Source organism: Ochlerotatus camptorhynchus, unplaced genomic scaffold (genome assembly GCF_037179485.1).
Source record: "Ochlerotatus camptorhynchus isolate MF236.1 unplaced genomic scaffold, CSIRO-AGI_Acam_v1.1 ptg000022l, whole genome shotgun sequence".
Lineage (NCBI taxonomy): Eukaryota > Metazoa > Arthropoda > Insecta > Diptera > Culicidae > Ochlerotatus > Ochlerotatus camptorhynchus.
This window is the reverse complement of record NW_027040514.1, coordinates 3786592-3800840: the sequence shown is the minus strand read 5'-3', so window position 1 is coordinate 3800840 and position 14249 is coordinate 3786592. Positions and strand designations below refer to the sequence as shown.

Here is a 14249-nt window from a genome sequence, read left to right as displayed (position 1 = left end):
GGATTACTTTCGGTGACCTGCCGAACGTTGTCTTCATCTCCTGCTGCTTGATGTAACTGCTTGCGACACAAACAACTGCGACACAAAAAATACACCAGCGAGTACCGCGTGAAGTCATTGGTAATTGCCATGAAGTACCGACAACCACCTGGCGTTGGTGTGCTCATCGGTTCGCATAGATCCGTGTGCACAAGGTCAAGTGCTTGCTTCGTTTTCTTCTTGGATTGCTTGGGGAAAGGGAGCCGGGCAAACTACCACTGCAAACTACAAACTGCCCTCCAAACAATACTCGCTCACAGCTTTAACACCGCAGCTCACTATCTTGATCCCGGTAGCCAGATTCTTCGATTCCAACTCGACTGCTTCTGGGTCTCCATATGTTTGCCATATGCGCTCCGTGGGTGATTTTTGCTGCCCTTGGAAATCCGACATCCTGCATCGTCGAAAATGACAGTGGCGCCCATCTTCGTTGCAGATCGTACAGAGAATAGATTCGATTCAAGATCAGGATCGTAAAGTGACTCGAAAAACTCCTTGTTGGCTGCCATGTGGGACGTTGCACCAGAATCAACCACCCACAAGTTGACATCACTACCTATGGTTGCTATGAAAGCATACTCGTCGGATCCACTTCGAACTGCCTTCGCCTTCGTAGATCTGCTGGCTTGCTTCGAGTCATGTTTCTTTGGTGGTTCTGCATCCTTGCTCTGGGCCAGCAAACGAGAGTGGGTGCACAGGTAGATTGAGGTTAAGGAAACGCCACTGCTCAAGACATACATAATTATCAAAATTAATCGAGTAAACTAAAAAATTGAGTGTATTTTTCAACCGATTCGAGTATGAATAGGGTTTTGATCTAATCTCCGTCCTACTAAGCACAACCCGCGCTTTACCTCTCTTTTCTGAACGAGTTTAAACAAAAAATGGAATATTTCTGTCAAAGATGACTTCTAAATTTATTCACCTTTCCATACGTACCGTTGGATTTGATAAAGAGTCACAAATTGATGAGATATTGTCTAAAATATAACACTGCTTCTTGATTCTAAATTCGTTCTACGAGTTTCAATTCCGTCCTAACGCATTGAAACGCCATTAGATTTTCTTCGTCCTACGGATAAACGTAGAAAAAGGGGATTCGCTAGGAGCGCTTCTTTTGTTTTGAGAACAATGAGCGTAAATATTCATAAAATGCGCTCTAACAGGGTTTATGTTGTAGCTAATGAACTAGCGCATCGGAACAAACCTATTATTGATTTGTGCACGGTGAAATCATTGATATTATTGATCTTTTCTGATCGATAGAACGGAAATGGGCGATTACGACGAAGTAGCGCTCTACCCTATGGCATTAAATCTGGTTTTGAAAGTTGGTGCACAGGTAAAAAGTGAAGTTACGGATCTTGCATCTCGGTGATGTGCTTGTCGATTTCCTCGCCATCGGTGTACCGCATGTCGCAAAGTTTCTTGAGGATGGATACCTTCAACGTGAGCGTCGAACGCTCGTAGTTCCTTTTCAAGTTCTCCCACGCTTCCTTTAACGTAGTGGAGTCCTGGATCAGATTCCGTTGGCTATCGTTTACCAGAAGACCGATTGTAGCCCTCGCTTTCTGATCACATTTTCGGCACGCCGCTACCGCTGTTGCGTTCGCTTCCGTTTGCACTAGGCACATGCCAGTCACGTACTCCCAGAGATCCTATCGTACCAGCAACAGTTCAACTTTAAATTTCCAGCTGCTGTAGTTCCTTCCATTTCGCAGAGGGACACCCAATTTCTCGATTGTGGCCATTTCCGGCTCTGAAAAAACGACGGAACACTCCCGAACGCGACGAACTTACGCACGGCGGGAAAAAAATTCAATCTGTTTATCGGTTGGGCAGTGGAAGCGTGCTGAGCCCATAACCTCTTGGGAGGAATGGAGCAAAGTAAAATAGCGTCTAGTCCGTTAGAAGAACGAATTTTATTCAAATAAAAATTTGAATTTTATTCAAATTGTTTTGCTGTTTCTGACTGTCATTGCCGGAAATTGAAAATTTCCTTTCATTTCGTTCAGACAAAAATTGTTCAGAGCTAAATTATTCATGATTACGGAAAATACACTTTGAAGTAAATTAATATGAACGATTTGAGTTCATAGTTGAAAAAATCCAAATTGTAAAAGTTTCTATAGAATTTAAGCCAAAATGTCGTTTTGTTTCGCTGTTGTAAGGTATTCATAATGATTGTGTTCATTGATACTAGCTTGCAAATGTTTACTCTGCAATCATGATCCATCTCAACGAAAACAATCGTCATAAAATAAACATCCACTTTCACTACTTGAACCATTGAACGAACATTGGCTCTATGCCCCGCAAGTAAGTGAGTGTACAGCCGACGTTGTTGCAAAAATGTTGTCCAACACAAAAGAGCAACAACAAACGAAGCAAAAAACAAAACCTCGTCTCATCTTATGCCATCTTCCCTAGCAACCAAACCAGCAGCCAATGATTGACGGCGGTGCGCGATTTGTGGTGAATGGCATTGGCCTCCCGATGAATTCACCAGACATACCGGCACAGGAACGAAAATAACTACTTTCGAACCAAGCCATCCTGCCTGCCCTGATGTGCTAAGTGGATTTCCTTGTCCATTGTCTTGTGTGGATTAGCGCTGTTGACAAAACTCTAAACGATTCGACGAACCTGTATCCAAACCGTAATTCGCTGGCATCAACTGCTTCCCAATGTGGTACAATAAAATTACATCGTACCGAAACCGAGACGATGCGTGAAGCCGCTACAGTGGTCGCATCGCAATACAATGCAGCAATGGGAGAAGCGAGCGAAATTATTGTAAGAAAGTATATACAGACTCTGACGAGGTTCGCGAATTATATAATAGTACATCAATCATCCACCTAGAGGTAGGAATGATGCGGCGTACTTTTCTTCTGCAAAATTTTCCACTCCGTGTCAGCCTCTCCTCGGGTGGCGGGTCAATTAGATGCATTACGTATGTGTACAGCAAGAAAGCAATTACATATTACATAGCATGGTTGCAATATTGGATTTCATTTTTCTACTTGCTACTTACTAGATAAGAATAAGCGTTGTCACAATGTTGATAATCAGTCCGACGATTGTGATCAGGTTCGGTGCCAGCCAGAGCGGAACTTTACTGACCAGCCAGCACCACCACGGCTGCAGGAACGGATCCAGCAAGCTTACGTTGCTGCAGGAATACTTGTGATCGCCGAGCTTCTTCAGCTGCGCTGGCTGCAGCAGTTTCAGTTTGTAGAAATACATTGCCTGCACCTTCGATTGGCCCTCAGACACGCTAGCACACTTCCTTTCTCTTCCGGTTTCACGCAACCCCGAACGAGCGACTCTTCCTTCTTCCTTTGCCCTCACAGAACAACAGAATTTTTTATTATATTCTTTAATCGCTTCACTTTTTGCACCACTTACACGGATTCTTCCTTTTTCTTCTTCTTTAGCCACTGATATTCGCAGCCACCAAGAGAAAGAATTTCACCTCTGATTCATCGGATCAAGGAGGAAAATATTATTTTCGAACCTTCCCCGCGGGCGAGAGCACCAACTTCTTATGACGAGCACACGCGTGCTGGGCGAAGAATCACCAGCACAAGATTATTGCCCGCCCCGGACGCGCTCACACGACGGTCCACCGGAGACAGTAGCGGTTCTCGGTCACGATTAATAGCTGAATATTATTTTCTATTGCTGAGCTGCTGACTGGCGAAGGAAAGGTGTGATGACTGATTTTTTTTTTAATTTGTGGATCGCGCAACCACGGACGATACACTGAGCAGCAGCTTTCGTTCGACTGTGACTGGTGACAGATCGCGGAAAAAATCATGCGATTTTTACCGTTCCTTTTTTGTTTACGGCGGCCACTGAACTTAAACTGACGCGTGTGCTACAAGCTGTCAAAGAGGCGCGGCAATCGAGCAGCGAGGTGGCTTTGGGCTCGATAGGTCGAATGGATGGAAGTTGAATGGATCATATCATTCGAGCAGTTTAAAATGATGCTTCCTATCACCCGAAGTTTGCCGCGGAACAATTTTTTTTTTCGTTTTTTTCTTCTACAACCTCGAGAAAATAGGGTTTTATTTATGCTAAGCTGGAAATCGCAAAAGTGCTCGACAATATGATGAATTCAAGCTCGTTCGAGAGTACTGCTCAAAAATGGGTTGGAGTTTCTTCTTTTGAAACGTCAAAGCATGAGTAATTGACCACTTTGTCAAGCAGTTTTGGCGTGACTTTCTACCAGCGATTTCACAAAAGTGGACCAACTAATTTCTATTTTTAATGAAACGCACAAATGTTGGCAATTTTTCTCATGGTCCTAGAAGAAAAAATCTCAAAATAATGTTTTATTTCCAAGTTCGAGTGGTAGTAAACGTCATTTTAACTGCTCGAGCAGTTAAAATGATGTTTACTACCACTCGAACTTTGAAATAAAACATTTTTTTTAGATTTTTTCTTCTAGAACCTCAAGAAAAGTAGCCAACATTTGTGCGTATCATAAAAATAGAAATTAGTTGGTCCAGTTTTGTGAAATCGCTGGTGGAAAGTCACGCCAAAACTGTTTGACAAAGTGGTCAATTGGGATTTATGAATTTGAGTAACAAATTAAACATGGTGCCACACTTTTTCCTTTTGTTTAGTTTCCTCGCGAGGGCTTGAAAAATGAAAATCAATCCCAAAATCCAACCTGGAATCTGACTTGGTTGTTGATTATCTAATGTATCACATCATTCGAGCAGTTTAAAATGACACTTCCTACCACTCGAAGTTTGCCGTGGAACCTAGATGCTACTCTCCAACTAGCAAAAATCTTGTCTCGGTTTTGGTGTATTCAACTGACTTTTTAAGGTTTATCAGTGTTTTTCAAATCTTTGCAATCTATTGCGCAGCTTATGAATTTATCATACAGTGAGTAGAAGTACCCTAATAAAAATTGTATGGTTAATTTGCTTAACGACGTGTTCTGGGTATCATCCAAACCATTTGTGGAATAGTTCAATGTTTTGGGTTATCGTTCGTTTATGGTTATTTTTATTAGGGTAACTTTAGCTCTGAGTTATTTTAATTGGCCGTGAGGTTCTGGCGTTCTGCAATCAAAATCTCATCGATCTGAAGGCCTGCCTGAGTTGCGTCAGCGGGGACTGAACCTGAGGGCTCCGGACGATGACAGTTAGAGCAACATATCCCACGAGGAGCTTGAACATATTCTCACCGACCGGTAAGGTACCGGGCAGCTGTTTTTATTGAACGGAAATGCCAACTCAGAGACATTTACCAGCATGGTGAACGACTTCCTGGAACGTAAGCGTGTATTCGATGGTGTCCATCAGATTTTATTTGTAATTCAGTGCCAACATTTCAAAGGGGCGTAATTGCATTTGTAAACAATGGCTTTAGCCGTCGATTTCTCGCGAATTAAAACTCACTCATGAAAAATAATGACACCAACAGGTAGAGAAATGTTTCCTCTACCAGCTAGCATTATTATTTTGGAGGGGTGAGATTTCATTCGCGAGAAATTGACGACTAAATCCATTGTTTACAAAAGCAATTACGCCCCTTTGAAATGTTGGCACTGAATTGGTTGCTACTTTATCCCTGAGTGGTGCGGAGAAACACGAATTGTTTGTCAAAAAGAATCCAACTGGTGCTGTCAAAAAGAATCCAACGATCTAGAGCTGCTAAAAGTGATACTTTTCTCATACAATCCCCGTCGGCGGAGAAAGTATTGTGGTCAATGTTGAAAATATTGTCATTTCGGCATTTTTTTTACTAATATTCTTCAACAAAAAACTTGCTCAAATACTCGGATGTAAACAATGTAACGAACGAACGAACCTGCACGAGCTGCTGAAGGAAGAATGCAAACAAACTTTATGAGTCATGTGGGTAGGTGCACTCCCAACACCATGTACACGTTATTTATGGAGCAAAGGGTGAACTTTCGACAGCATGTATATGCAAATTGTGAGCAGTGCATTAGCAAAACAATTTGTGATATCGGAAAATTTTCAAGTTGTTTCCTGCTGACTTGCAAAACAAAAACGGCTGTGTTCGCAGTACCCAGCTTTATCCTACATACTACACCAACCATCTCCAGTGAATTTCAGGGGAAACATGTCAGAAGGGTATAACTCGAAACGTAAACAATGACTTTGAACGTTGATTTCTCTTGAATGACCACAAACTCACGGAATCTGACTAGCACTAGCTCATAGAACAAAAATTTCTCTGTCAGATGATTTAGGTAGTTTAAGTGGGTATGTAGTCATTCGTAAGAAACCGACGATCCAAGTCATTGTTCACGCTTCGAGTTAGACCCTTCTGACATGTTTCCCCTGATTTTTTGCATTAAAAACGGAGTAGATTTCTTCGATCCTGGTGAAGATTTTCTATGCTGTCAGCAAAAGCTCCGGTGAGTTTTCATCGGAGCAGGTTTCTGTCGATTCCGGTGGAGAGGAGGAGATTCCAGTCGATTTTTGTGTTTATATTTGATGCTGCCTACCAAAGTGGATTCTTCTGAATTTTCAACGGAGAAAGTTCCAGCCGAATCTGGTGCAGATTTCGATGCTGCCAACGAAGGATCCTTTGAACTAATCTTTCCCTGCTTAACCTGCATCCTCGACAAAGCGTGTTCCTTCGCATGTTCCAGCCATGTTCCAGATTTTTGATGCTGCCAATGAAAGTTCTCGTGGATTTTTCTGAAGTTGTCGACGAACGAGGTTCAAGTTGATTCCAGTTGGCAGCCTCCGTTGACAACATCAGAAAAATACACCGGAACATTCGTATCGAAAACCTCCATCGAGTGCAACCTCCTCCGCCGAAAATGTAGACAAATCCACCGGAACATTCGTTGCAAAAATCTCCAGTTGAATCGACTTTAAACTGCTACTGCTCCGTCAAGAATTGAGAATAAATCCACCAAAAATGTCGTTAAGAGCATCGAACATTACTACCGGAATCAAATTGAAATTGCTCCGTCGAGGAAACAGAAAATCCACTGTTGGCAGTATATAAAAAAATCTCCACCGAAATCAACTTGAACCTTCTCCGTCGTCAACATTAGAAACTTTAATTGTCAAGCTTCAAAACATTCACTGTTAGCAGCATGGAATTTCTGCAGGAGTCAACTAGAAGCTCCTCCACCGACAAACCGACATGAATGACCATAGCAAAAACAATAAAATTTCTGACCAAAGCACACTACTGACATCTGGCTCCGTTTTCGCGGGAAATATTGAGCTAAGCCATGAACCCGCATGCTCGCCCGCATGCAAAAGCTATGAATTGGTTCGTGTCGGATCTATTCTGGACAAATTATTTTTATCTAGATCAAAAAATCCTATGGTTTTGACAGTTCGGATCACTGCCCGTTTAAATCGGCCGTTTACGATTTTCGGGATAAGTTACACGGCGAATGAGAACTCAGCGATGAGTAAAATTTGTCCCATGGTTTTCTGTGGAAAACCTAAAAAATTTGCCGGAAAATGGGGAAATTGACGAAAATTTTATTCAGTCTCGGAGTAGTACCAATAGGCTGAGTGAATCCAATCTTTACTTTTCTCAAATTCGGGAATTTTTCCCTGGAAAATCCTGGAAAAACCTGGGAAAACATGAGGCAAATTAACTCATCGCTGAGTTCCTGCACTTTTGGCGATTATGAGTGAACTAAACTCAAATTTGAGTCGTTCTCATTCGCCGTGTAGAATGAAGTGTCATGTCGTATAATGAGAGAGAGAAGGATTAGTAATTTCCATTTAATTCCACTACCTTATTTGCTTATCCTTGACAGATACGCGTATTTCGTCTACAATGTGCAGACTTCTTCAGTGTCTTGTACTAATACCACAAACGAAGTTACAGACGACTTTCTCCGAAGAAATTAATTAAAATAATGTGGTTCTCTGTAATAGAATTTAAGACCACTTTCCGCCGGTCACCGCCAGGTTCGCTAGTATTTTTGATTTGAATTAATTCAAGTTGGTTTTGTGTGCAATGATCTGGCAACTCGCGTTGACGGGGTGCTGTTTTCTCACTCATCGAAGGAAATTTTGATTAGAGTGAGAAAGTAAGGAACAGTCAGCGCGGGAACCGTGTGCGGTACTATAGGTGCGGCAGAAAGAATGTAGTCGACTCCTTTGTTCTCACGGTGTTCTTACGCATGGTCCAACGTTACGTCACACTAGATTATGCATAAGAACATCGTGATAATGAAAGAGCAAAGTTTGTATGTTTGGGAGCCTCTCGCATTCAACCCCCATTCCCCCACCATCCGATTGAAACGGGCCAGATGAAGTGGGTTTGTGTAATTGAATTAGTGATTTCAAGCTGAACATTGCATTATGTCCTAAGTAACATTGACAGATTCTCTTCGTTGAATTTTTCTTTGCATCACCACGGCCATGTAAAGACATTCCCCGGTATTTTTAGCACACAGATCGATAAAAGAAGCTTTTGTCTAGCATCTAATACGACAAACACATCAATAAACGGTTATGTGATAAAGTTATTTACGAAAGAGAAAGTCGACGAAGATAATCGATCAATGTTACTTAGGACCTAATGCAATGTTCAGCTTGATTTATTAGCAAAATAACCGGCAGCAGCAACATCAGAGTGGCAATGGCGAACATGTGTATTAGTGGTCGGTCCGAATGTGGTTTCTCCCCGTCGTCGTGGTCCGTCCCGCTCTCCTGGTAGAGAACGAGTAGTGGGATAGAAACTAATGGGCTAGCTTTAGACTCTAACGACCGATCGGTATCGGAACGACAACGTCTTTCACCTGCGGAGTTATTGTTCGAGCGATACACAACTTCGACGAGACATTTTAGGAACGTGCTGCTTCCGACTGGCACTTTAATTTTATTGACTGTTAATTAGAACATTGTCGTCGTCTTCATCATCACCATCATCATCAGCAGCTGCAGCAACATTTTCCTGTTTCGATGTATCGCTCGTTTGGAATGTTTGCGGTTCATTCCTGGTTTCCGGATCGATCCTTGAGTTCGATAGTTCAAAAGCAGACGGGTTAAGTTAATTTTAGTCGTCTAACAAACAACTATAGAACATATATATAGAGGAGGACAAGGTCGGTTCTTTCCTTCATCTTCGATAACGATTTTTGGTATCAATTACTTCGGCAACACAGGTCATTATAGGGGCACGTCTTGTCATGTCGGTTGCGGTTGCCGCAGTGTAGGTGGAACGGAACATTAACCTTATTTGTAGAAGTGGTCCTTTAGCCTTATCGATGACGATGCTCGGCTTGGGTGCGTATGTGGCTTGGGTGGAACATTAGCATTGGTTTATCGACATGGATCGGGAGGTGTTCGTAGCTTGCTACTCGTAGATTATGACACTCCGATACGTTGATGGTCATCAAGCCAAAATAAATACACCGATAACTTTCAACTGCAGCATAAAAACAACAAAACGGAGGAAGCTCCCTTTCACAATTAATAATTAATAATTATTATCATCAACCGCTCTGCAGGAACTCCTTCGGGGATCAAAGGACGAAAACCGCAAAAAATGGGATAGAAATTTTGATCCTGCGCCAAGAACTATTTACTCGAGGAAAAGCCAACAAAACAGGAAGTTCACTGTTGGGAAACATAAATTGTAGCACCACTTGCGAACCTCTTCGTTTTTGGAAGTAAATTTCACGCACAGTCTGACGTTTGCTTATGGATTTTACCATAGGAGTAAAGAGCTATATAGATTCGCCGTCAAAGCCAATAGCATCAATTATATACATTAAGCTAGTACATATGAGTAGATAGTGTTGCCGTGAGGTGCACTCAAAAATTTCAAACGTAAGTGCGTCAAATCAAATTTTGAGCCGCTCCGTCTGTCACTTCGTTTGTGCTAATACTCTCATTATACAGGTATTCCACTTAGACGCCCACATTCATCAGGGTGTCATGTCGGTTTGTCGGTGGCTCCTCCGTCACCCGTCAGAAAAAAATCCGGGAGCATCGAAAATGATTACCAGCTTTGCCTTCAATTTGCTCCGTCGACGTCTGAAAACTCCACAGGAATATATCGAATCTAGTTAGCAGCAGAATGAGGCATGACTGATTTCAAATAAACAAAACCAAACTGATATTTATGTCAGATCTTTCCAAAGGTTGTAAAAATCTTACATGCGCTTTTAGAACACTTTTGAACGGATAGCAATGGAAATTTTGGAATGGTTCAGCCTAGATAAGGTTCTTCAAAAGGATCAAGTTTTTTATATATTTTCTGCCCGATTTTTCAGCGAACCCGGTTGTGCCATTCCCCTAGAATTAGCCTTACACGCTATTTTAAAACTACCAAAATTTGGGTAGAATCCACCTAGACCGGTCTGAACGTACCCAAAAATGGACAGTTTAACAAATGAACGACATCGACATGAATCCGATCGACGTTGTTAATTTGTCAACTTATCACTCCCAACATAGTTTACCCATTTCGGGTAGGTTCAGTTTTGACAGATCTGGGTGGATTCTACCCAAATTTGGGTAGTTTTGAAATAGCGTATAGAATACTCCTTTGAATTGTTTAATGATATTCATTGCAACTCTCCTAAAAATGTATTTCCTCTCCAGAATTCCATTAGAGCTACCTTCAGAGTTCGATTGTCTTGTCGATTCGATGTCTGCATAGTTTCCCGTTAATATATCATTAGAATTGTTCACACTGATAAAATTTTAAATATGTAATCATGTAATAGCAAAAAGAAGATACGAATGTCACTTCACGGTGAAAACTTGTCACTTGTCGTCACGGTGAAGTGATTCCCATTTGATTTGTACGGTAATCACGGCTCTTATTCTGAGTATCACTTGCTTATCACCGTGTAGTGACACCCGTAATAAGGCCCAATATTACATCAATGGATACGTTATACAACACAACCGATGGATTGACCTGGTTGCAGAGTTTGGATGTAATATTCAACAACTTTATTTTCTGTGTATGTGTACTTAATATCTGTACACATAAAAGCCATGTGTAACCACACATACTATTAATTTGACTCATAAATTTTGTGTGCTTCTGGGTGGATTCTGTTTATGTTGGTCACATGAAAATCATGTAGAATTTTACATGGAAATTGGTCAATAAAAATGTGTGGAATTATAAATATTAAAGAATTCCTCATAAGGAGGTGGTGCATTTTTCTCAGTGTAGTCGAACTAATCTCCAAACCCCTTTCGACCATTTCGTGACACCACGAAACGTCATCGCATCTTCTATTTTGGTTCTCCGTTCGTTTTCTTTGTCACGGCAAAATATTTTCATTGTGTCAATTTTTTCTCATCCCGTTCTTCTTCGGCAGAGTGCGTGGAGTGGTGGAATCTAGATTGCTTTTTAAATTATTAAAGAGCAATATTGTTCAACAATCTGATAACACACGCAGTAGATATAAAGTGTTCTGCAACGGCTTCGCACCCGTCAGATTGTGGTTGATCACCTAGCAGCGATGGCAGACGGAAACAGTTCGGACGAGGAATTCCCCGACGATTGGACCCTGTACGCCAATCGTCCGGAATGGAGCGACATCGAGCCGCTAAAGCAGGACGATGGCGAAAACCCGGTCGTGATGATTCAGTACAGTGAAAAATGTGAGTAATGAGTGGAATCTTTGAAGGTCTTGAACTCAAATTTGTTTGTTGGCAGTCAACGATGTATTCAGCTATCTGCGGGCGGTCATTTCGAAGCAGGAGAAGTCGACTCGTGCCCTGGGGCTGACACAAGATGCAGCTAGGTTGAATGCAGCCAACTACACTGTTTGGCAATACCGGAGAGATATCCTGAAGGCGATGAATTGCAATCTGTACGACGAGCTGGACTACATTGAGGGAGTGATTGAGGACAATCCGAAGAACTATCAGGTGTGGCACCATCGGCGCGTGATTGTGGAGTGGCTGAACGATCCGTCCAAGGAGCTGGAGCTGACGGAGAATATCTTGAACATGGATGCGAAGAACTATCACGCCTGGCAGCATCGCCAGTGGGCTATCAAGACTTACAAGTAAGTTGCGGGAGGAAAGTAAATATTTGCTGAAATCAAACGTGACTGTCTTATCTTCCTTTTTTACAGCCTCTTTGAAGATGAACTGCAGTACGTGGACCGACTCATTTCCGAGGACATGCGCAACAATTCGGCTTGGAACGAGCGGTTTTTCGTGCTTAAACATACCGGCTTCGGGGCGGACGTGCTGGAGAGAGAGATAAACTACGTCATGAATCGCATTCGGTTGATCAAGAATAACGAGAGTCCGTGGAATTTTTTGCGTGGTATACTGCAGCAAGGCGACGGAAAGTTGGGTCAGTTTCCGGAGATTGTCGACTTTTGCGAAGATTTGTACGATTCCGGCATTCGGACGCCGTATTTGCTCGCATTTCTGGTGGATTTGTACGATGAGAAGTACTTCGAGGCCAGGGAGACCGGCAAGGACCCGGACGAGTACCAGGTGAAGGTGCAGGACCTGTGCGAATCGATGGCCAACCAGCACGACAAGATCCGGTGCAAGTACTGGCGGTACATTGCGGAGAACTTCAAGAGGAAGGTCGACGGACAAGCGGATCAGAATGGGCTCTGAACAAATTGCATTGCGAAGGAAGGTTTTTTTTGTCGATCACTTTAACGATACACTATGATGCCAGCTTAATCCAATCAAACGTAAAATAAATTATGCTAGAGCGGTTTGGTAAACACCAAATTTAGTTCAAGACACTTTTATTCGATGAATCGAAGTCATCTTTACTGTTAATGCCGTAGGTAGTGCCTGTGGTCCCCAGGGCAAGCACTTCACAGGTTCAGTCAAATGTACTTGAAATTTCTTTAAAGGTCTGAGGGACTTCACAGTAAGACAGGTTAATTTGAACAGATAACTTCAATGGGATTGAGTTCTATGGACTGCGAAGGTTAAGTAGTAATTAACACATTTGGGCATTTCTTCATCAACATTTCAAAAGGGGAAAAATTGCTTTTGTAAACAATATGGTTTTGGTCGTCGATTTCTCGCGAATTAAAATTCATACATGCAAACTAAAAGCACCATCAAGTGCTGTTCCTCTACCGATTGGTATGGTTGGTTTACATGAGTGAGCCTTTATTTGCGAGAAATCTACGGTTAAAGCTTGCCAATTCCCCTGCTCTTAAACTTAGAGGCAAATAAGCTTTTACAAACTCAGAGGGAGAGATGGGCGGAGAGAATGTTTTGAGTCAAATGAACTGCCAAAATCTGAGCCAATCGAACATCATCTCAAATTCAACTAGTTTTTGGAATCAAAAACAATATTCTAACTCTATTGATTAATTGATCTTAGTTGGTTAATTAATGGCACCAAGAAATGTGCAAAATATTGCGATGCAATTAATTATTATTTTGCACGTAAATCGAATCAAAAATAAAAGTCATGTGTCATGTTTCTAGCAAGGGTTATAAGATAATTTAGGTACAAATCCCTGCTGCCCAATTGTATTTTGTTTTCTCCGCCTATCTCTCCCTCTGAGTATTTCTATTACAAACATAATATTGCATTCTTGAAATTCTTTGCAGAACAATCAACAAAATACTTGGAAATAGATTATTTTCGTAGTTGGAAATGCTTAGCATCAAATATCAGAATTAAAGTGGACATTTTATACAATAGATGAGGCGATGAAAGTAAAGAGTTGATAGTTCCGTTATAGTGTGGCAGTGTGAAATTTGTATATAGAAAGTAGAAGGAAGGTACGAATCGGGTAGAGCATCTCCTTTACCAAGCTCATCCGTTAACGAGGGATGGTGAGGGGTGTTTCCCCCTGCCACCACTGGCAAAAGGGATGACCGCCGATTCTGTTGTGCGGAAACAGTTCTATCTATTGTTTCACGCTCAAGTCGTAAACAACGCCATCTGACAAAAACAACTACCAGATTCGTATACTATAACGGAACTATCAACTCTATAGTTGAATCTTCTCATCGATCGTATAAAATCTCCACTTTAAGTCTGATATTTGACGTTAAGTATCTCTAACTATGTAAATCGTTAAATTCACGCATGAAGTATTAACACATGATTAGTCAATACCCCTGTAGAGTATAAACCAGCTGTATAAAAAAAAAAAAATAGTAAAACAATCAAGTGTATATTTGTACCAGTGCATTCCAGCAGCCTAGCTGTAAACTCGTTCTGATAATATTCCCCTATTTACATTTCATACTATGTACAATGTA

General features: G+C 41.7%; 2 protein-coding genes across 8 annotated transcripts in view; one reads left to right on the top strand and one right to left on the bottom strand.

The window, feature by feature from the left end:
* bbc (choline/ethanolaminephosphotransferase 1 bbc) overlaps positions 1-3824 on the bottom strand; it is a 101583-nt gene extending 97759 nt beyond the window's left edge. For all 7 annotated transcript variants that reach the window (XM_065227392.1, XM_065227417.1, XM_065227428.1 and 4 more), the window contains exon 1: positions 3077-3824. In XM_065227392.1, the coding sequence (XP_065083464.1) occupies positions 3077-3288 (212 nt within the window). In that variant the 5' untranslated portion in view covers positions 3289-3824. The remainder of the gene's footprint in view (positions 1-3076) is intronic.
* A 7507-nt stretch (positions 3825-11331) lies between these two features.
* On the top strand, positions 11332-12687 carry Fnta (farnesyl transferase alpha). The gene is made up of 3 exons (XM_065225736.1): positions 11332-11645; positions 11701-12055; positions 12125-12687. Exons 1-3 carry the CDS (start codon positions 11504-11506, stop codon positions 12624-12626), a joined length of 999 nt encoding a protein of 332 aa, XP_065081808.1. The 5' UTR covers positions 11332-11503; the 3' UTR covers positions 12627-12687.
* The last annotated feature ends 1562 nt before the right edge of the window (positions 12688-14249 follow it).